Below are 21,893 nucleotides of genomic sequence, written 5' to 3'. Positions count from 1 at the left end.
GACAACAGAAAATGCGTCGGTGTTCGGAACACACAACACCCTTTGGGCATTTTGCGAGTGATCATTGCGACTTCAGTTAGTTTACCTTAAATCGAGACGTAATTATTTGTTTCGCGCACTGGTGCTCACCTGTAGCAAGCAGTGAGGCGCAATCTCCACCAAGATGGCATCCTTGGGCACGTGCTGGAGGCCTTCACGGAAGCGCACCGGAGAAATGAGGTTGTTGGCGTAGTACTCAGGCGAGCAGGACTGGGCGATGGGTTCGTGCCAACGGCTCTCTGGTACCGACGTGCTGATCCAACGCTTGGTGCGGGGCTTCGAATTCGGTGCCACCTGTGCGTGTATATAAATAGGGATATTGGTTAGAAGAAATGGACGTGGGCAGGGCATGTAATGCGAAGGCAAAATAACCGTTAGTCGTTAAGGGTAACAGAGTGGATCCCTAGAGAAGGCAAGCGTGGCAGGGGGTGGCCGATAGTTAGATGGGCAGATGAGATCAAGAAGTTTGGGAGTATAAATTGGTCGCAGTCAGCCCAGGACCACGGTAATTGGAGGTTAATGGGGGAGGCCTTTGCCCTGCAGCGGGCGTAGACAGGCTGGTGATGATGGTGATGATTAGTTACGACCGAGGGAAGCAACAAATGTTTCAGTTCCAGTTTCGGATCTCTTGTCTATCTCTTTCCGATTAACAGTGTTGGCCGGTCCACGCGTACCCATACAAACATTTGCTAATGACGTTCCCGATACCTCTGTATATTACTCCGCGTATGAAATTTCGACTGTGTGACAGGAAAATGTTTCCATCGATTCTTTGATTCCATAGCTATTACACGTGATTAGGCGGTAGCTATAAGCGGTACTAGGCATAGTTGCCTCACAAAATTCAGGGAGAAGTCCTCTCATCATTTACCTTTTGCAGGGCATCCCGGAGTGCCGGTCCGATGCACAGCATGTGAGGACTGTGGAAGGCCACGTTCAGGCTGTCAACCTCGCGGGCAAACACGTTGTCAGCCTTGAGCTCATTCATAAATTTCGCTACGTCCTCAGCGATGCCGGACACGGTTACCGAGTCCTCGGCGTTGTGGCAGGCCGGGAAGACGTTCTTTGGACAACGCTTTGCAGCTTCTTCCCAGGTGAGCCCTACAGATGAACGATGGGAATCTGTATTGTCGTTCCTTTACAAAGCAGTGCACTGTGAGGTTTTTGTACATCGAACTCTTATAATTGATAATGTTGCTCGAATCAAGGAACCTGAACATTGTCTTGGAATTCCATTGTATGCATTGCGGATTTGTGCATAATTGTAAGAACATCGATAGTTAAAATCTGTATGAGAGACACAGGGTACGTACCGACGGCTGCCATGGCTCCTTTTGGTACGCCTCCCAACTCGACGCAGCGCCCTCGCCAGTACGCGTACAGGAGAGTCTGCTCGGCGGTAAGACCTCCGTCGGCGTAGCCACAGCCAATCTCACCCACGGAGTGTCCTAAGACGCCGTCAGGCTCGACACCCAAGGCACGAAACATGTCAACAAGCGCCACCTGCAAGAAATGACGGAATTGAAAAAACATTCCTACAAAAATCCACAAGCAGACCACCGCCGCTGCCGGAATCAAACCCGCACCATTGTTTTCGCAATACCACGCCTTCAATATCAAGCTTGACACACTTGACAAGAGTTTTACATGTCACAGTAATTCAACGACCAAGGCGCCATGCTACTCAAGAGGAGGACGAGGATTCTGTCTTATCGCGGCCGCCGTTTTTATGTCGCACAGGATGAACAAAAACTTTGTTGTGTTAACATTTTAAACCTTACTACTTAACCTCATATTTCGAGAAGTGGAGCAGAAAGCTGGACTAGTAGCGATTTAGATAGTAGAAGAGCAAGTGCCGGGGAAGTTTGTTTGAGTCGTGTCAAGTGGTGTCCAATGAACACAGATGCTTTTACAACAATCGGCGGTTCCGATGTTGTGCGAGCAGTTTTAAAGAAAAGCGTGTCGTAACCGTCATGCAATGTAACACGACATTTACCCGCAGACCTACGTGTTCCTCAGTACGAGAAGTAACAAGACGTACTGGGCAGAAAAGGACTACTTTGGGACACATCTGTAAGAAGTATTTGGCAATGAGATCTACAACCACGACGTGAGCGGCTGTTCAATTCAGCGAAGAGCTGTAATAGGCTTTTGCATATAATATCTGAACACCCTAACGGGGATGATATTGCGCAATAGTCACAATAAATGCCCCGCTTTTCGAGTGCTTCTTTGAAGCACACCTGGCCCTACTACTTGAAGATGTCTCAGTGCACAGCATTGCTTCTAATACCCAGTATAAGTAATTACTATAAGGCTGCTGATGAATGCATTCTAAATTGGTGTGAAATTTGGCGCAGCCTGCACTAGTCCTGCAAGGCTGGATAAACGGCGGAGCCGGTCCTCCACACGGACAGCAGATCCCCCGGGGGTAGGAGGCTAGGTCTACCCCCAGCTCTGCTGTTTCTCCAGCCCTGAACCACTAGTGCAAGCTGTGGCATTTTCGTAGCGTAAGCTACACTGGCCGAGATTGAGCAGTTTCGCGTGGACCATGAAGGGACGTTCTGCGCAAGCGCGAGGAGCATTGGATTGGTTTGGATAGGATTGGATTGGCTTGGATTGGATTAAATTGTATTGTGTTGGATTGAAATCCAATCCAATTGGAGCGCACTTGTGTAGAGAATTGAGTCTGCACATTCGCCGGTCTGCGCATTTGAGAGCAGTGACGTCATAGCCGCGGCAGAAGCACTGGCGCCGGCGCGTGCCTAGCTGTGTGCCTCCGTTGCGCAGCACCTAAGTCTGACGCTGCGCAGGAGCCGCTTGATAGCCGTTTCGCATGGAGCCCGGAGAGCCGTGCTGAGAGAGGAGCCATGAGTGAGGAGCAGTGACTGGACTGGACTGGGCTGGACTGGATTGGTTTGTAAATAGTCTTAGCAACAGTAAGCATGATAATCAGCAAATCCTAGGCAACTAGAAAACCTAAGAATAACCAGCTGAACCTTAGCTCACGCTACGTATATCCTGACATAGCCGAGCTAGACTACTGGTAATTTTTTTGGGTGACTAAATGACATGACTACCACCTCTAAAATGGCATAGTAAGGGTTGCGCATACGCACATGCCCCTTGATCTCACACTCGAGCAGGCGCGAAGCCGGCTTCACTATTATAATGCCCTGCCTTCGGTGTTGCACCCTTCTCATATGGCAGAGTTTTGTTCTCTGTAATTTTTCGCTAGCTCCACCAGACCAATCTCAAGCTTACACTGCTTCGCTGCAAAAGCAAAGCTCTGAAACTGTTTCTTTGTCTTTCGAAAACCTCTCATATAAGTGATATCGTTTGAAGGAAGGACAGAGGGACGCGTGTTGGCGCGGTGCGATTTCGACGAAGGAGCGCGACTGCACCGATGCGAAACGCCTTGCGGGTTAACAGCTCTGTGCAGGATTAACAATGCCGCGCGTTCTGAGGAACCAGTATTCTAATTATATCAGATAACTGACTACTTGGTTCGCGCTTCGTACTGTCAGCACGTCTGATCCATTGTCCTGCAGAAATGGGGAATAAGCTATGTCAAGGCACGTGAATTTAATTTGTACCCAATTGCATCAGCGCTATTATTCCGGTGCCATTTTCTCCCAAAATAAGCTGCCGCTTCTTAAAGATCACCCTTTAAAAGCTTTCGAACGCCCTACAGTCGATGCGAGAGGCCAAGAGATCGTCGGCTGTCTGTAACATTATTAGGCCACCTTAGCAGTTACGATTCCAAGTATGGCTATTATTTTTCCCAAAATGCGTTCTCTGGAGCAGTTTATAAAGCGCTTTTATTTGTAGGCCTCCTGAAATGTAAACTCTTGCAATATATTGTGCCTGTATTTGTCGGCTTTCTGGATTCTAAACTCGGAGCAGATGTTGTCCCTGGATGTGAAGCCCTTCTGGATTTTAAACTCGGGCCAGATGTGTTTAGATGGGCAACCCTTCTGAATCGTAAACTTGTGCAAGATACTGTGCCTCTATTTGTAGGCTTTCTGAAATGTAAACTCTTGCAATATATTGTGCCACTATTGCGCCCCTTCCGGATTTTAAAGTCATGACAGATGTTGCGCCTCTTGGAAGCAATTGTGGTCGACGTACCTGAATTGCGGCGACCGAGACGAACGGGGACACCATGGTGGCATTGGAGGCGTTGTCGCTGGTCACCAGGTCGATTAGATCAATGTCGAACTGCTTGACGACCTCATGCGACTTGCGGATGGAGCGCGCGAACACGTCAAACTGCATCATCTGCTTTGCCATGCCATTCCACTGGCATCCCATTCCGGTGAAGACGAACCACAGGGGCCGCTTGGCAGCCGGCGCCTGCTCGGCGAACTTTACAACATCCTTCTCCGATCCGTCCACGGGAACCAACGCGAAGCCTCGGAACGGAAACTGTTTAACACTAGGCTGTCCCACTTGGTTGAGGAGAGCGTACGCAGAGTCTGGATACGGTCCTTCAGCTTCCAAGCGGTCCAGGTTTCTCTGCATTGATGGGGAGTGTGCATAAATATGCAGGCATCACAAGAACGAAAGAAGGTAGAGCAAACAGACAGATTGTGTCAGATACCGTACTGGCATATTTATAAGAAGTCACTGAAGTTGATATACACATAAAAACGTGTAAACTGAGTTTTTGGCCTTTATGTTAAACGATTGTTTGGTATCAACAACACTAGGGGATATGAGGTCAGCATTCAAGCTAAACATCGGCTAGTTTCCTGTAGACAAAATTGCGACATTTTAACTAATTGGGTAAATGTCAGATGGGTTTGAGAAGTTTGAGGAGCGTACTAATCCTCACCGGTTTGAGAACATGAAAGAATTCCTTTATCGAACGAGATAAACCACTACCCGTTGTTCCTCGTCCCATCTGAACTCACCGTGAGTGACTCCTTGTTTCTTCCAGCCATGAGAACAAGCCTTGGCAGTTCGCACTTTTCACGCAAGATGCTGTCGATGTGTGGGCCTGGGTTTGACTCCAGTATGGTGTGCACATTGGCACCGCCAAAGCCAAACGAGTTGATTCCCACAAGGCCGCCTTCGAAAGGCTTCGGCCTGTCCACAACCTCAATGCGTCCATCGATCAACGACGGGATGTTCGGGTTCGCTTCGTTGTAGTGAAGGTTTGCTGCGATGGTGCCAGTCTCCATGGCCAGTATCACCTTGGCTAATGAGCAAAGCCCTGCGAATTGACCGGTGAAGGAGTGGGTGCTTGTTAAGACATTGGGGATTGTGTGACAGCAGAACTGCGGATGGGTTGCAGGAAGTACTCACCGGAAGCGCCTTCTGGATGTCCCATGTTGCTCTTGACTCCGCCGACTTTGAGTGGCCTCTCACGCCTCGGAGTGCACATAAGATTAGCAATGGCACCCAGCTCCTGAGGATCCCCGACCTTGGTGCCAGTGCCGTGAGCCTCGACGTACGTGACTTCACGTGGATCGACTTGCGCCTCAGCGTAGACCTCACGCATAAGCTTTTCTTGCTGCTGGCCAGACGGGAAGGAAATGCCTGCGAGAACGGGAAAGGGAAGGCTTATTTGAATTCACCTTGGATATTAGAGTGCTTGCTGAGTACAGTATTGGTACGAGATTCTGCTAAAACTGTACCTGGTAGTTAGAGCGCAAAACAAGAAAGCACACAATGAAAGGGTACAGACAAGAGCTTGTTTGCATGAATTCATTGCGTTCTGTCTTGCTTTCTGTTGTAATGAGAAATAACCCTTAACAACTGGCCCAGCTGACCACAACTGTGCAAAAAGACTACGTTCCTAAACACGGTACACAAATACTTAGTGTCTTGCCCTAGATCAGCAAACTACATCAGCAATCAGCAACTACACCAGCAAACTATTCCGAGATATAGCCAAGTGAAATTTCATTTCGAAACGTTGCTCACGCTTAGAGAGAGGGCATCAGGATGCGTGTAACTACTCAGCTGTGGCCTAACGCGTTGCTGCGCAGGCGCTGCACACTATAGGCTTAGAAACCTGTGCTCTAACGATACTGTCTCTGAGTTTGCTACAATCCTAAATTAAATCACACTGTTGGCAAGGCTTTCGCAAACAGTTCGCGCAAATAAACATTTGCCTGATTGAGGCCACATACGAAGCATTGCAAATGCTAAAAAATTCGAAGATATTCTTTTACGCTTCAAACGAATGTATTTTGAAATGCTTGGCTGTTACAATAATGATGTGCGTCAACGAGATATTCCGACAAGCACTCACCGTCCGTCTTGTAGCCGTCCGAGTTGGCCTTGACGTGGACCACCTTTGCGTATACTCGACGGGCGTCGGACGCCCATTGAAGAAAACAGACTCCCACTGTTTCACTCCGGACGTAGCCTCTACCTGTATTTGGACGTACAATAATATTTTAGCGTAAGGTAATTTTTGAATGGAGCAGCCGGTGGTAGCTACAGCTACACTTTGACATACTGTTTAACGATGTGTGCTGTGAAGTAAGAAGAACTAACACCGGCTGTGGAAATAGGTTGAAAGTTTATAGGTTCCTGAGAAATAAGCTACAGTATACCTAAATAATTTCGAACGTGCTCCATGCAAGACGTTTTAACACCGGTTTTTGAAATAGGTTGAAAGTTTTAATAAGTTCCTTAAAAATCAGCTACAGTAGGGACAAAGAATTTCAAACATGCTCCATGCAAGAAGTTTTGCTTTTTAATGGCTTAACAGCGTATTCATTAGGCTTGCCATATTGTAATACCCCGGGTTCCTGTAGAAAAGCCTATTCGTTTAAAGTCGGTGTGCATGCTTGGTAGTAAAAATATTACCGATTTTCGGGATATCTGAGCGGATGAGCGGAAGTATAATATATATTTATAAAAACAGTTCCGAGATTATCGCTCGCTCTTGCTCGTGTTAAAAAAATTGGGCACAGAAGTCGCACTGTTTTTCTAACAGACTCGCAAGCAAGAATAGTCGCTTCCGGTGGTAGCACCCACTTGCTCTCAACAGTTTTTTTGACCATCTGAGTTTTTATGTGATTCTGTGATCGCTTAGCTTATTGTTGATTCTGCTGTTCTTGTACTTGCGTTCAGCACTTCTGACAGTGCAATTTAACGGCACTGCAGCACTTTAAGCTTCAACACCAACACTTCGCGCGCGCGTGAGTGGAAACTTGTGGAAGTAAGGAGTGCGCAGACAGAAAGAGTGAGCACCATTTAGGTGTGCTCTTATACCAACCGAATTCCCATTACTTGGAAGCGAATTTCTCTCTGAGTTTGTTAATAACCATTGAAAAATAATTCTTGTCGTTTTCTTTTTCTGTTACTCGGTAGTTTAGGGTAGCGCTGTTTCAAGATAATGTTCACCTGTGGATCCGAATATTTGCAATTATAGCGAAACTGTCCTCGAAGTTGTCTGAATGATTTGTGCGCTAGCTACAGTCGTGTCTAGCCAAGAATACGCACGAAAGTTAACAGCCTTGCTGGGTGGAAGACTTCTCCTCAAGAAGGAATAAGCAAATGTGTTACTCACCATCACAGTCGAAGGGTTTGCACTTTCCGTCGTCAGAGAGCAGTCCCAGGCGCGAGAAGTTAAGTGACGTGGTCGGTCTGAGGAGCAGATTTGTTCCGCCTACAATGGCTGAATCGCACTGTCCGGAACGAAGAGCCAACACAGCCTGGTTCAATGCCGTCATCGCCGACGAGCACGCCGTGTCGACGGTGAAACTTGGACCTGCGTTCCCCAAGGGGAAGAAAGGGACTGCATATCAGTTCGCTTTCCACGTTGTTGTGCAGAATCTAGAGTATCCAGGCGCCTGAATGTCAGTCAGGTACGAAGTGTTTTTGTTAATGTGAAGAACCTTCCTCGGGTACACTGAGGGGCTTTGTTTGTGCTGAATGGGGAACGGCGATATCTACAGGACGCAGTAAACGAATCCTTACAGATAAATACAAAAAAAAAGGATGATTATGGGTTGATCGCGATCATTAACGGTTGAGGATGGTGTAACGAGAATGTTCTCATGAGCGGTATTAAGTAAGGTAAATGGGGAAGAAAGTTACAGGCAGTGTTCTCTAGCTCTGTAATCTCAGAAATAGAAAAATGATGCCGTTCCGTTTAGTTTATAACTCTCAGTTACCTTGCTGGGGGCTGCGAAGTTGTACCATGCGCAGAGAACGTTTAGATATACGAGTGGCGCAATGTGGTATTGGTCAGAATTCTAACAAAACGTTTGCAAATATTCGGCCGTTACGTCCGTGTTTATTCAAAGCGATTATGGCCATGTCCTCCGAAACAGCACTTTACCAGACTAATAGCAAACTCTTTTATTTATTTTTCCACATATGTTAAACAATAATTTGCATAATAACAGCAATAGACGGTGTCATAAGCTGTAGAATTTTTGACATTCATTCATGCATTAGCGGCATGTTGTTTGACCGTGCACATGTGTACTCACACGCGCATGAAAATCATAAAGTGTAAGCAATGTTTGGTTTTAGGTCGTTCTGGAGTTTTATTTCCTCTAAAGGAAAACATGAAATTTCTTCAGTTCTTTGACGCAAATTACTTGACAGCGATGCGTTTAGGAAACGCACTAGCTTTCACCGCTGTACCTAACTGCTCCTATGCTATTATGCGTGGGTATGTTCACTTATAAAAATCGTCTGCATGATTTTAGGATGTGAAAAGTTGTGCAAAGCAGTGACGCAAAAGACAACGTGAAGTTACCTAGGTTTGCGCTTAAACCACAGTCGTCCTAGAGTCACGGATATATTTTTTTGCGCTGTGAGAGTTCTTGTTAATTAAATTAGGCTTACCAATACTTTTGATACCGCAAGAGGGTTTTTTTGTAACTTATCGGCCGTGAATGTACCTTAACGTATTTTTCAGAATAAATTTCTGGGTAAGTTGCCGGTAGGCGCTTCTGCAGCTTACGTAAAATTTATCGAGCCTAGGGAAATAATAATAGACAATTCCTGCCCAATGTAAAAACACCTGTACCTCAATTCTTTTCAACACAGGCGAACTACCCTGCAGGTTTTCCGAGTGCTGTGAGCCCAAGCAGCCAGGGCGTCTACAGCAACGCGCGAACTAAAGGACGTCAGGCTAGCTGCGCGCTTTGTTCCTTACCAATCGTAGTACACCGAACAACGACGAGTAAAAATTATGCTATTTTCACTTTTGCTGATGCAGACAGTGCTCATGCTGTGTTCCTCTGTTTTTTTTTTCGTCTTTTGCGCTATTCAAGCATCGTTTTACCATACACTTGAATTTATCTGCTTTTACTGCCCGTTTGACCATCTGTTGCACAGTCGCCGGGAGTACCTCGCGAACTACTCTGGCTGACATGAATGAACTGTACAAGCAGGCTAAGAATTTCTTTACTTTAAAACGCAAAGTAAAATATAAGCGCAATAATTTAAAAAAGGATGCTGCTTGGGCTCGAATTAGGGCATTGAGGCCCAAACACTACTATCCTTGATGTACCCAACTAAAGCAGGCAGAACTGTAACGTGCTTTTGATGGTAAGTCACGCTTGTGCTGAACACAGAGACGTAAATGGGAAAAAACGTATACTTCCACGAAAAGGCGGTGCTGTCTTCTCGTGAAAGTATACGTTTTTTTCCCGTGTCCGTCTCTGTTTCACAACAAGCGCAACTTATCTTCAAAAGCATGTTACACCAACTAGCCCGGCATCAAGCTTTACAGAACAATAACGGTCCTTGCCTTTCCACGTGAAAACTTTTGCAGCATTTCAAAAAATTCCACTGGATTGTTTTGTGAGCGCACTGCTTCCTAAAGCAGAGAGCCTGAATTGATAGGGACTCATTGCTGCTCACGGTTAGGTGCTGCGTATATCGATTGCCCATTTATCATCGCTATTATCATCTTAATCATCATCATCCTCATCATCGTGAGTGCACGTACCGTGAAGGTCCAGCGAGTAAGAAACGCGGTTGGAGAACATGGAGCGGCTGCACCCGAACAACGCGTAGCCGTCGATTTTGTCCGTGTCTCCGCTCAGAGCCTCCTCGGTGTCCGACTGATGGCAGCCTATAAAAACACCAACTTTGCGGCCTCGCATCGTCGCCGGGTCGTAGCCGGCGTCAACGATTGCCTCGTACGAGGTCTCCAGTAGCAGCCGCAGCTGAGGGTCCATCACGTGCGCCTGCCTTGGGTGCACGCCGAAAAACTGGGCGTCGAACTTGGATAGGTCGCGGATGGTGCCCATGCGACCGGGCAAGCCCAAGTGGCCTGAAAAAAAAAACACATTATTTAGCCGATCAGGGCACTATGATTCTGGCTCACTTAAACTATTTTGTTGCTGCTGTAGCCGCTTGCGACATGGGGAACACAGCAAGAATTGAAACGTTTAAGTGCAAGCTTGCCGTGGAAACTTCATTCATAACGGCTTACATTTCCCATCATGCATATTCACATTTTATGGGTAACTAACTTAAAGTAAAAAAGAAAGCTTTTGTGACCAGCGTTATGCGCGGAAGCATATCTTAAAAACTTGGGAAATAGTTTTGTAAGCAGCAGCAGGACTCAACCCGTGATCTTGGAAAGAAAACATATCCAAGCTGCATTTAGGTGCCAATTTATTTTTGTCATGCCGCAAGGAGCCAGGTAATCTGAATGCGAGGATGTGCGGCATGCAGACAGATATTGTGGATGGTTGATTGACAGCTACTAATCGCTTTGATGTCTCATTCCGAAAGCCTGCCGCTTCCGTGGGGGGAAGACAGACTGGTTGGCGTGGCAGTGATTGGCCTGTTGCCTTCAACACTGGTCTAGGTGATTGCCCAAACAAGTATTGTGAAGTTTCGCCCTAACGCAACCATATTTGTTATTTTGTTGCGTTAGTGCAAAGCATTGAGATCCGCTTGAATTGGTCAGACTGCGAGAGATAAATTGTCTTTGTTCTGCGTAAGTTTTCTGTTGATTCGTATTTCACTTTTCTCTCACTTTTGGGTCACGCAAGCCAAATGGTTATATGGTCACACCCAGTGGCGATGCAACCGAGCTCATACGAGCATGCGTAGCAAATAAAGGAGGGATCATTTAATGCTGAACTTGTCATGGCCTATTGACATAACAACGTTAGGTTGTTAAATGTGAAATATTTTGTGCTTACTATACCAAACTGTGCATAACAGAACAACTGATATCCGTAAAAATGCTGATCGAACTATAATAACAGTGCTAGGTGGTCTATGTCCTCAAGGCGGGCTGCTTATACGTACGACAGCAGAGGTACACAATCTCTTCAGCTTTCAATTAGCTTTTAGATGGCCAGTTTAAATTCCCCTCATCTGCCCCGCCAGAATCCACTAAAGTGTAAATGCGACTCGCTGGCATCATCGCCTGCTAATTAAAATGGGACCTATGTTATGAATTGTTTATCAGTTAGTTTTTGTAACTTTATGATTGCACAGGTCTCCACTTAATTTTAGATCTTTTGAACACTGCCATAACTCCTCGTTTTTATTCGCAGTGTGAAGGTTTTTAATGTTTGTAATGCGTTGTATTCGTTTATATTTGTGATGTTTCTATCAGCAGAGTAATGGTACATGTTCGCGACTTCATAACGGAACTCTGCTGTCATTATGTTCAACTCTTTGTTCTGTTTCCCTTTGGCCGTACGTCCTCTGATACCAAGCTGTTTTTAATGATGGGCGGTAACAATGCGTGGAACCCACACTTCCCGCTTTGGGCAACCATGGCCATATTTTTTTTTCAAAGTTATTTCATTCTTGTTCCGGCCTGGATGTTTTAAGGCAAAATTCTTAGATCTTTATGTTCCAAACTTCAGCATTGTGACATACGAAAATTGGGTGGTAGAAAAAAGTTGAAGTTGTGGTCCGAACGAGTGCATCAAGAGGATCACGCGCTTCGGAGGGTGGCCCCCAGGGTCAGGGAACGTGGTCACTGGTACGGCGCAAAGTTCAACAGAAAGTGTAACATCACATCAATACGATACTCTTGGCGATGGCGAGTGAGGGGAACTAGCTTCGGATTGGGCTGCCCAGTGTGCTGGTCAAGTTGTGGCGGTGACCAGAATGTTCGACAGATAGTTCTACAGCAGATCAAGAGAACGCGCGACTAAACTTTCGCTTTGACATTTTTAGAGCGTTTTAAGCATTCCCTGTAATTTCTTCCTCGTGCCGTCGTCGCTGAAACAAATTGCAGCCTGTGAGCTAGTGTGCATGTATACAGAATAAGCGCCATAATACTTCCTAAAGAAGAAAAGCACGCCATCACGCATGGCGAATGGCGATGGGTAATGTAAACGTATTTTGGTACTTCGTGGCGTGTACCATTTGAAGCGAACAAGGGTTTGGTGGCTGCGTCCTTTTTGGTTTATGACTATCTGCGGTGTAGAAAGTTGCCATGCTCGTGCTAGGAACGAAAAGGAAAAGCAAGTACAACAAAATTCTGACGCACCACGGGGCCAGCGAGCCTCATCGTCTGTGACCATATCGACGCCAGCGTAAAGCTTTTCCTTGAATTCATTGAGATGATCGGCTTTCGGGAAGTAGGCCGAGAAGCCACTGATCACAATGGGGTCCTTCGACATTATTCTTGCTGCGAAAAAGAAAATTGGTAAGGGCAAAATAAACTTTAGTCAACAAAACAATCAATATTGAACACAATAAGAGTGAATTCAAAACCGTAGTACCGTTATTTCGCCAGCGCCATTCAGAGAGCTGTTTGTTGGGTAATATGGGGTTTTGGTCAAAATGTTGTCGCGTGCGAATTTCCCGTTTGAAGTATTTTATGCTGGTTGCAGTTTCTTGTATGCATGATGTTCTGTAATGCGTGAAAACTGTTGCCTAGAACACCGTATTCGGTGTGTCCGTTTGCACTAATCTCCTAAAGCCATCCCATACAGCTTTACCATGGCGTTGCTAGCAGCCTGGCGAACTTCAGTCATAGGCCATTTGAAAATTAAACATTAGCATCAGCCCGTTTACCCAATGCAAAAACGTAAGCTCTCAAGGCATTTGGGAAAAATATTTTTCAGGACAATAAAAATCGCGGTGCGTACCAGAGCTGAAGCCTCAGTGAAGTTTTGTAGAATGTAGAGCGGCTGCCTTTCACTGAGATCGCCGAAGTGAGTTTGAATAACAGTGTAAGAGCAGTGCAGTATATATAGGAGAAGTATAGCAATATTTTGCAGAACTGACTGACATCTCAGGTGACACGGAGGGCAAAAAAAAATAGAAAAAGGGCGTCCGGTACTGCCGTAACAGTATTGCTCCTCTTTCCAAGCAAACTGGATCACGCACAATCAATGCCAGTGTGCTCACTCTGTAATTGTTCTAAAACAGGCACACGTGCCCGAGGTCAGTGTTTCCACGCAAAGTAAAAGCCGCCACCTGCTCTCGGCGTGTGCGTGGAAGCACGCGTGCGTGTATCGATGATATAGTTTCCTGCTGTGCCTTGACGAAGATGCTCTTTTTATGATTTTAGAGGCGTTTTTTTTCCTTTCACATGGCCGGGAAAATTCTACACGTGGAACCAGGTTCGTTGACAGTGGCAAGTCTCAGAGACTTCGTCAATGAATGGAGGCATTCGGTTTGTGTAAATACAGCGACCAAAAGTGAGCGACACTATCATGAGCTGCGGCGCATTTTTGACATAGCCTCCCGCATGTGCCACATTCCTTTGAGCACGGCACGCAATAATAGTGAAACATTCCTGAAAACCACGAAGCGAAAATTCCAGATGCCAAAGCGATCGAGTCACTAACCCAGAGTGCTGCGTCAGCACGTGCGCGTGTGCGTAGTGCTTGATTGTTTCAAGGGCAATTCGGGATACTCTTTGAAGAGAAAAATCTGAGTTAAGGCTTCTTTTTAAAGAATCAGTAACAACCTGGAGTATGGTGGAGGTCGTAGGTGATGTACATACGACAATAACACGCCCATGCCCGTACAAACAGATATGTGAATGTATATGCATTCATATATTAAATACCTTTGTGTGTGCCCCACATTCTAGCTTTGAGTATCGTAGGTTGGAGACACTACATTTCTTAGCTTCTCTTTGCGCCACAATATTTCCTATTTTTATATTGAGCATTGACATTATCCCACTCTCCCCTACAAACCCAACCAACGATGGTGACAGCGATGGGGAGGATGACGGTGAGCTTGATTGTGATTTTTTTATGAGAATATAATCACGAAGATGGTCATCGCGCCGTACACGCGGAGTGAATTTCACTTAGAGCCAGGCTAGGTAACGTTCTATGATAAATTTTGTGTAACACACAATGAGGTACATCTCACAGTGCCTGCCCTCGTCTGGCGTTTAAGAAGCGGAGTTTACTGTGCAATTTCATGTCCTCACGCGCCGATGTTTTTTCGCATTTTATGATTTAAGAAAGTACAGGAGACGAGGTGGCCTCACCAAACACGAAATATTGCGCCAAGACAGAACAGATTCCCGCTTATCATGCGTTTCCGCACTGCATTGTTGGTATATCTTTCTCATGGTAGGCAATACTCTGATAGGCCTCAGGGTAAGGGGACCAATCTTTTTTGGTTGACCTTCCTGGTGTGGGGGCTGATATTTACCGATTGATTGGTGTAACTCCAGCTGTTACTCTACCAATACGGACTGTAGCAGCGTACAATGCTGTCGGTAAAACTTGGGCAATACTCCCCCTTGGGTTTATGGATGTAAGTGAGTATATACCGCTTGTATCGGTATGTATCGACCACAATATATCCATACCAAATAGGAATTCCATCAATCAGCCTGCAAGCACGTTAGCATTTCTTCGCAGCTCCCGAATGCTGATTGACTTATTATAGGGTTTAACGCGCCGACGCAACGCAGGCGACGAGGCGCACCGTAGTGGAGGGCTCGGGATAAATTTTAACCCCCTGGGGATGGTTAACGTGCTTCCAAATCTCGTGCACACGAGCATTTTTGATTTTCGCCTCCATCAGAAAAGCGGCCGCCATGGCCGGGAATCAAACCCGCGAGCTTGTGCTCAGCAGCACAAGCCTTAGCTACTGAGCCAACACGGCGGGTAGCTCCCGAATACGAAACACCATGTAAGACAGAAAGGTACAGCCTTCCTCTAGCTGATTACAAGCTGCACGACGTTTCGGGCAGTCGGAGGGGGGGACCAGGTGCATTTACATTAGTCTGTACCAATTACAAATACTGGTTTGCACACTGCTGAGGTTTTCAAGCGGTTTATTCTAGCATTATTTTCTTCAGCTCGTTGTCTGAGGTCCAGTTACTGGGTATGCAAGTAAAGTTGTACGCTTATTAGATAGGTTTGTACTTCGGAAAATTTCAAACCCAATTGAAAATACCACCAGCAATGTTGCATCGAGAACGTGTTACCCAATCTTTTTCTTTCGAACAGATTACGAACAAATGCCGCATTACAATAGGCTCACGCGAGCAGCTTCCTAGTGAATTCTAAAATTTGCAGCTCACCCGCATTACAGGATATCCTTTCGCATTGAGTGTAGGCGTGATTTTCGTAGGCTCGTTGAATTAAGAAAGAAATAAGGCTTGGCAGTCAAGAAAACCTCGGAACGAAAAGGGGAGAATGCGGTAGGTCATAGAAACAGACGAAGAATTTTTTGAGACGAAAAGAAAGTGGTGGAAAATTCCCGCCGGGTGGAATCCAAACCCACGACCTCCAGAATACCGGTCTGGTGCCATGACCACTACGCTACCGGCGGGGCTGTTCCCCACCACTTTCTCGGGTATTTATGAGGTTTTTTTTCCCGGCACTTGGGGGTGGTAACCAGCGCCACTCTGACTACTCGGGGTGAAGGGGACCTTCTTTTTGACCCCCGGGCCGTGACTCGACTGTCTACGACATGTCGAGAGTGGTCGACCAGCGTTGAACCCTCTTAAGCTCCCTATGGCACCAAGTCTGCCAGAACAGAGGCCCTCGCTATGCATGTAGCGAATCAGAATAGCAAACAAGGGGCTCGTTGAATTAAGACAAAAATAAGAGTTGGCAGTCAAGAAATCCTCGGAAAGCAAAGGGGAGGATGTGGTAGGTCATTTAAACAGATAAAGAATTTGGAAAGAAAGAAAGTGGAGAAAAATGCCCGCCAGGTGGGATCCGAACCCACGACCTCCAGAATACCGGTCTGGTGCGATAACCACTACGCTACCGGCGGGGCGATTTTCCCCTGCACTTTCTGGGGTATTTATGTTTAGGTATCTTTGTTTCCTGTGCTTGGGGGTGGTAGCCAGCGCCACTCGGACTAGTCGGGGTGAAGGGGGCCTTCTTTTTAACCCCCGGGCCGTGACTCGAGTGTCTTCGACATGTCGAGAGTGGTCGACCAGCGTTGTACCCTCTTAAGCTTCCTTTGGCACCAAGACTGCCAGAACAGAGGCCCTCGCTATGCATGTAGAGTCAGAATAAGAAATGAGGGGCGCGTTGAAAATAACACAGAAATAAGAGTTGGCAGTCAAGAAAACCTCGGAAAGCAAAGGGGAGGGTGTGGTAGGCCATTGAAACAGATAAAGAATTTGGAAAGAAAGAAAGGAAGTGGAGAAAAGAAAAATATATTTTATATATATTTATAAAATATATATAAATGCCTGTCTTCGTACTTTTGGGTGGTAGTACCTTCACAGCAGAGTGGCGAAGTGCCACTTAGCCCTCATACCAATGATATTGATAACACTGGACATTGTAGCTGGAACGGAGAAGGGCTGATTCCGCGAAGTGCGACTTAGCCCTCATGCCAATGTTATTGATAACACTGGACGTTGTAGCTGATACGGGCTACCAGGAATCGTTTTGGACCAGTTCAGAAAGGACTTAGAAATCCTCACATGTCACTAGCCGGGAATGTGCTGTATAGATGCCAGGCAGAAACTCCAAAGGGTATAAATAGCGTCCGACAAAGCATTTTGTAATACGGCCTTTGCAACCCCCGATCAGTTTTTAAGCAATCTTCCATTCCCTTGTACACAAATTGCGCTGCTGTAGGAGGCTTTGAGCATGCGCCATGCACATTCTTTGATTAGGCAACTTGTAGCCTTTTGGAACTTTCTCCTGTTGAAGAAAATTCACCTGTTCTTGAAGGACAGTAGTGCCCACAGTAAGGGCCAGCGTGTAGCTCGTGAGTGAATTTTTTTCGATGATATTTATTTGATGATATTAAGAGGTGTAAAAATGATGTGCATAGTTGTGTTTGTGCACTTTTGTAACGGCAAATGTAGGGCAGCAAAAATTAGACATCTCCATTCTTCAAGTTAAACACATAACACTCACAAATATACTACCCACCCTGAACACTACAAATATATTACGAACTGAACTGCAGGGGTACATCTCGTCACTGCGGCAGCATTACAGGTTACAATAGTAGTGGTTTACATTTTGATCAACGATACCATTGGCTGTGAAAACATTGGTACACAGTTACTGAAACCTAAAGCATTCGTTGACGCACGATGGCGGTTGTGGAACCTCTATTGGCAACCAATCGAAATCTCTGCAAAACTTCGGAATGCCTTTAGCTAGCGCTATTTACCGTATCACATAAGGGTCATGACCTGTCACGTTGATAGTTGCATCGACCTATGGAGCCATTGTATTGCTTTTCGGCTTGCCGCCTCTGGCAACCCATTCCTCTGCATGCCGTTACGTTTTGCCCTGCAGTGTTTCGTCACAAATTGCGTAGAGCTAAGGAGTACTTTTGCAAATACCTCAGAACTATTACAAGCCAACAACACTCTGGCGGACGTAATTATTATCAAGCTGAAGATCAAGTGGGTACGAACATTAGAAGACAGGACGTTGAGTCGACCAGGTCATGCGGCACGCTCTTGTGAAGGTGGTGGTGAAAAACGAACCCCTAAAATTGTGGCTTTTGAAATAAAAAGTTGCCATTCAATTTAAAGTTTCTCGAAGCGGAAAAACTGCTCAGGGATTCTACGCAACCTTCCGATTCGTACAAGCCTACAAAGTTGGGAAACATTCAAAAACTAAAGCTGACGGGTTGAAAAACAGTTTTGCCCCAAAATAAAAACCGTGGTTGGGGATAGTTCCTGGTCGAATAAATGGCAGCAGGGCTGATATAGGAAGGAGAATGTGCCACATAACGAGGAGTATTTTGTACACAGCTGAACGCCAAACATCCGCGCTTGCTTAGACTGTTTTCAACCGTTGCTGGTTCGTCTTCCGGTGACTTGTTATAATTTAGTTACGAAAGGTTTTTTAAACTAGGGGCAGTTAAGCAGTTAGCACGTGGTAAACAGCTGCATGTGCAATGTCCGTGTTTGCTTTGATTGTTTTTAATCATTGCCATTTCCTTCAGCTTACGACCCATAACATTTTAGTTGCGGAAATGTTTCCTAGTAACAGCTGCGCGGTTTGCTGGTCAAGACTGCGCATATGCCGCGCACGTGGCTATGTTTTGGTGCATGTGTTGATAAAGCTAGTCTGGAATTTGTAACAATAGGCGTGGGACATTTTGTTAAAACTATGGAGCGGAAAGTTAAACAGTGCAGGCTAACGAGAGAGGAGTAACCGTAAACCCAAGGTGAAGTAAACTCATTCGTTTTCAATAAATGCACCGAAACGCTTCATAGCTGGCTGCATTACAAGACGCACAGAGAATCCCTTACTCTTTCTCGTCGAAATGTACAGAACAAATTACACGTGTATCGTTGGGCGGCTTTAAAAACCGCAAGTGTGAGACATTTTGTTAAAACTACGGAGAGGAAAGTTAAACAGTGCAGGCTAACGAGAGAGGAGTAACCGTAAACCCAAGGTGAAGTAAACTCATTCGTTTTCAATAAATGCACCGAAACGCTTCATAGCTTGGCTGCATTAGAAGTCGCACAGAGAATCCCTTACTCTTTCTCTTCGAAATGCACAGAACAAATTACACTTGTATCGTTGGGCGGCTTTAAAAACCGCAAGTGTGAGACATTTTGTTAAAACTACGGAGAGGAAAATTAAACAGTGCAGGCTAACGAGAGAGGAGTAACCGCAAACCCAAGGTGAAGTAAACTCATTCGTTTTCAATAAATGCACCGAAACGATTCATAGCTTGGTTGCATTACAAGTCGCACAGAGAATCCTTTACTCTTTCTCTTCGAAATGCACAGAAAAAATTACACGTGTATCGTTGGGCGGCTTTAAAAACCGCAAGCGTGAGACATCTTGTTAAAACTACGGAGAAGAAAGTTAAACAGTGCAGGCTAACGAGAGAGGAGTAACCGCAAAACCAAGGGGAAGTAAACTCATTCGTTTTCAACAAATGCACCGAAACGCTTCATAGCTTGGTTGAATTACAAGTCGCACAGAGAATCCTTTACCCTTTCTCTTCGAAATGCTCAGAACAAATTACACGTGTATCGTTGGGCCGCTTTCAAAACCGCAATTTCAACGTCTGTTAGGTCTGCCTATTTCGGTAGTGGGTTTTATGAACGCCGACATTGTGCTGCCAGCCATCCACCATAAAACAAACATGAGAAATCGATTGGCTTGTGGGCTGGGACGTGAATCAGGGAATTTCCGGATGACGAAATCGCGCGGCAATGTACACGCGTGGGATAGAACCGGCCATTGTCTACCTTGACCAGGTCACACGTACACGTATGTCAAAACACCTTGACATTAACACGCCTCACAATGCGGGTTTCGTTGGCAGTACATTTTTGTTCCGTCGATGGCCCGGAGGCACGCGAAAAAGCTGCTGAAGGTTGTTTCTTTCAACTAGAAAGAGATGTGTACCTTGTGACGTCGTACGAATATGACAGGTTGAAACTAGATCAAGCCGGGCTGCTACAATACTACCGCCTGCCGTGTGTCGATAAAAACATAGAGTGGGAGGGGAGTCGTTTTCCGCCACAAGGCTGATCATCAATTGCCCATGTTACTATGCTTCGTTCGTTTTTTTCAAAGCCCTCTTCTCATGCGTTGTATATGGTAGTTTTGAATAGAATAGAATAGAATAGAATGTTATTGTTGTCACAGAACGGTACATCACTAGAATATAGTCAATACAGAGAGGGGTACCAGTGGAATAAACTGTAGTGGGATGGCTTGTCCCGCTACAGTTTATTACTCTGGGGCCGCTTGCTGTATCGACTATATTCTAGTGATGCACCTTTCTGGGACAACAAGAAACTTACATTCTACAACTACACAACATCCTCTATCCTACACTACAATCTCAATGACTTCCCAATGTATTTTCTTTACCGCTGTTGGCATGGGGAAACGCAAAAAAAAATAAAGGAGGAGGAACATTGCGAATACAAGGGGTTTTTTTGCTTTTTATCTTCTGTTTTTCTGCCTTTCGTGAAGCCAATGGTCAACCAACCGGCCGTAAAGCTGGAAATGATAGTACACCGTTGCAGCGGACATTATGCCTACACTGCGATATCTGCGCTACTGTCGGGTGACCTGGTGATCAAACTTCATTTTTGCAGTCGTTCCAAAACCTGTGTGTAGTATGTTCATTATCAAGAGGCAGGAAAATATCCTTTTGAGGGTTCATAGAATCTACATAAAGAACGCCTGGTGAATGCCCAATTAAGACAGGTTTAGAGCCGGTTTCTTGTGAGAGCGTCGTAAGTGCTGTAATAATAAACATGTATTATTTGTCCCCTCTTAGTAGACAGTACAGCAACTTTTGTTGTAGCCGTGCGTAACACCATCCAAATTCAGCCCGGATGTGTTGCCTTGGGAAATTAACTGACAGCGTGAACATTTATTCCGGTGACCTGCAAGGCAATTCGCGCTGGCTTTGCTTCCGAATGAATAGTACCCCAACCCTGATAACAAAAATTTAATTGATGGCACGTCGACACAAAAACACTAAAAAGTTGTCAAATCGCTTTTTATGGGTCATTATTTGAAACCAGCTTTTGCCCAAGGCAAAGGAAAAATCTTGCACGCATAGTTTGCAGCGATCCCACAAAGCAGAACACAAAAAATGTATGACCCCTAATAAGTCATAAAATTAGAACAAAATAGCACGTTGTGAAGGGAAAACACAATTGCGTGTGCCTCACGAAAGTGAGAAACACTCGCAAAACGCAAGTCCTCTGTTTTTCAAATAAGTGCTGAGCCCCAAATAAATATGTTGTTCTCTTTTGCGCATGGTGGTTGCATGCCCTTGTAAGCGCTGTACACATTTATGTTGTACGCGTTTTTTTTTACACTATTCCCTGTACTGATGGCCGATCAAGTGTGGCTGAGTCGTTCCTAGACTCTAACTATGCTTCAGCGTGTTTTAGTGTGGTAACTGGTGTCGGAGCCGCGGTTCGAAATGAGATACTGTGTGGGATGCGCAGTCGCGAGAAAGCAGCGTGAAGTTTATATTATTGAATGATAAAGTTTAGCTGTGGGGTCAATGCTGCAAAATAAAGAGTAGTACTGTAACAGCTGACGCACAAATTGATCTGTTATTCCGTGACCAGTGTTGCGCATGTGTGCTGGTGTTTGAAGCTTTTGAATATCTATTGGTCGGTGGCATGCACCCGTGCCAGATTTTAATTAAGCGCAAAGCACCTTCAAGGTGTAGAGTTCGGCCGTTTTTTTGTACGCATATTCTGATGCATGATGCTGATAATAGTTTATTGCATATCAATAAATTTGCTGACAGGGCTAATGTACATTGTCCAGTGTGGGAGCTGATGGCCATCTTTTAGCAATTACCGACTGGAAACCTCGTCATTTGTGCGAATTCTACAGGTTTTAATGTGAAATCACTTGTATGCTGAGAAGGTAGAAAGTCTGGTATCGGGACGGAAAGTGGCAGCCAAAGTAGCGGGTGGTGAAAAGATGATCAATGTACTATAACTTATTGAAAAACAACGGGTTAAATTCGCATCT

The 21,893-nt window shown here is 45.5% G+C and overlaps 1 protein-coding gene across 1 annotated transcript in view; it reads right to left on the bottom strand.

Annotated features, from left to right (window-relative positions):
- LOC144138029 (fatty acid synthase-like) overlaps nucleotides 1-13,161 on the bottom strand; it is a 33,646-nt gene extending 20,485 nt beyond the window's left edge. Inside the window, exons 1-11 of the mRNA XM_077670079.1 lie at nucleotides 13,095-13,161; nucleotides 12,491-12,631; nucleotides 9,971-10,297; nucleotides 7,571-7,771; nucleotides 6,302-6,424; nucleotides 5,350-5,583; nucleotides 4,956-5,257; nucleotides 4,171-4,557; nucleotides 1,353-1,542; nucleotides 911-1,140; nucleotides 130-333 (exon numbers count right to left, since the gene is read on the bottom strand). Of these exons, the coding sequence (XP_077526205.1) occupies nucleotides 130-333; nucleotides 911-1,140; nucleotides 1,353-1,542; nucleotides 4,171-4,557; nucleotides 4,956-5,257; nucleotides 5,350-5,583; nucleotides 6,302-6,424; nucleotides 7,571-7,771; nucleotides 9,971-10,297; nucleotides 12,491-12,623 (2,331 nt within the window). The 5' untranslated portion in view covers nucleotides 12,624-12,631; nucleotides 13,095-13,161. The remainder of the gene's footprint in view (nucleotides 1-129; nucleotides 334-910; nucleotides 1,141-1,352; nucleotides 1,543-4,170; nucleotides 4,558-4,955; nucleotides 5,258-5,349; nucleotides 5,584-6,301; nucleotides 6,425-7,570; nucleotides 7,772-9,970; nucleotides 10,298-12,490; nucleotides 12,632-13,094) is intronic.
- Between the last annotated feature and the right edge of the window lie 8,732 nt (nucleotides 13,162-21,893).

The sequence above is a fragment of the Haemaphysalis longicornis genome, unplaced genomic scaffold, assembly GCF_048455015.1.
Source record: "Haemaphysalis longicornis isolate Haplotype H1 unplaced genomic scaffold, Haemaphysalis longicornis Haplotype H1 scaffold_5, whole genome shotgun sequence".
NCBI classification, from domain to species: domain Eukaryota; kingdom Metazoa; phylum Arthropoda; class Arachnida; order Ixodida; family Ixodidae; genus Haemaphysalis; species Haemaphysalis longicornis.
The sequence above is the reverse complement of the archived record's forward strand: the minus strand, read 5'-3'. Positions and strand labels throughout refer to the sequence as shown.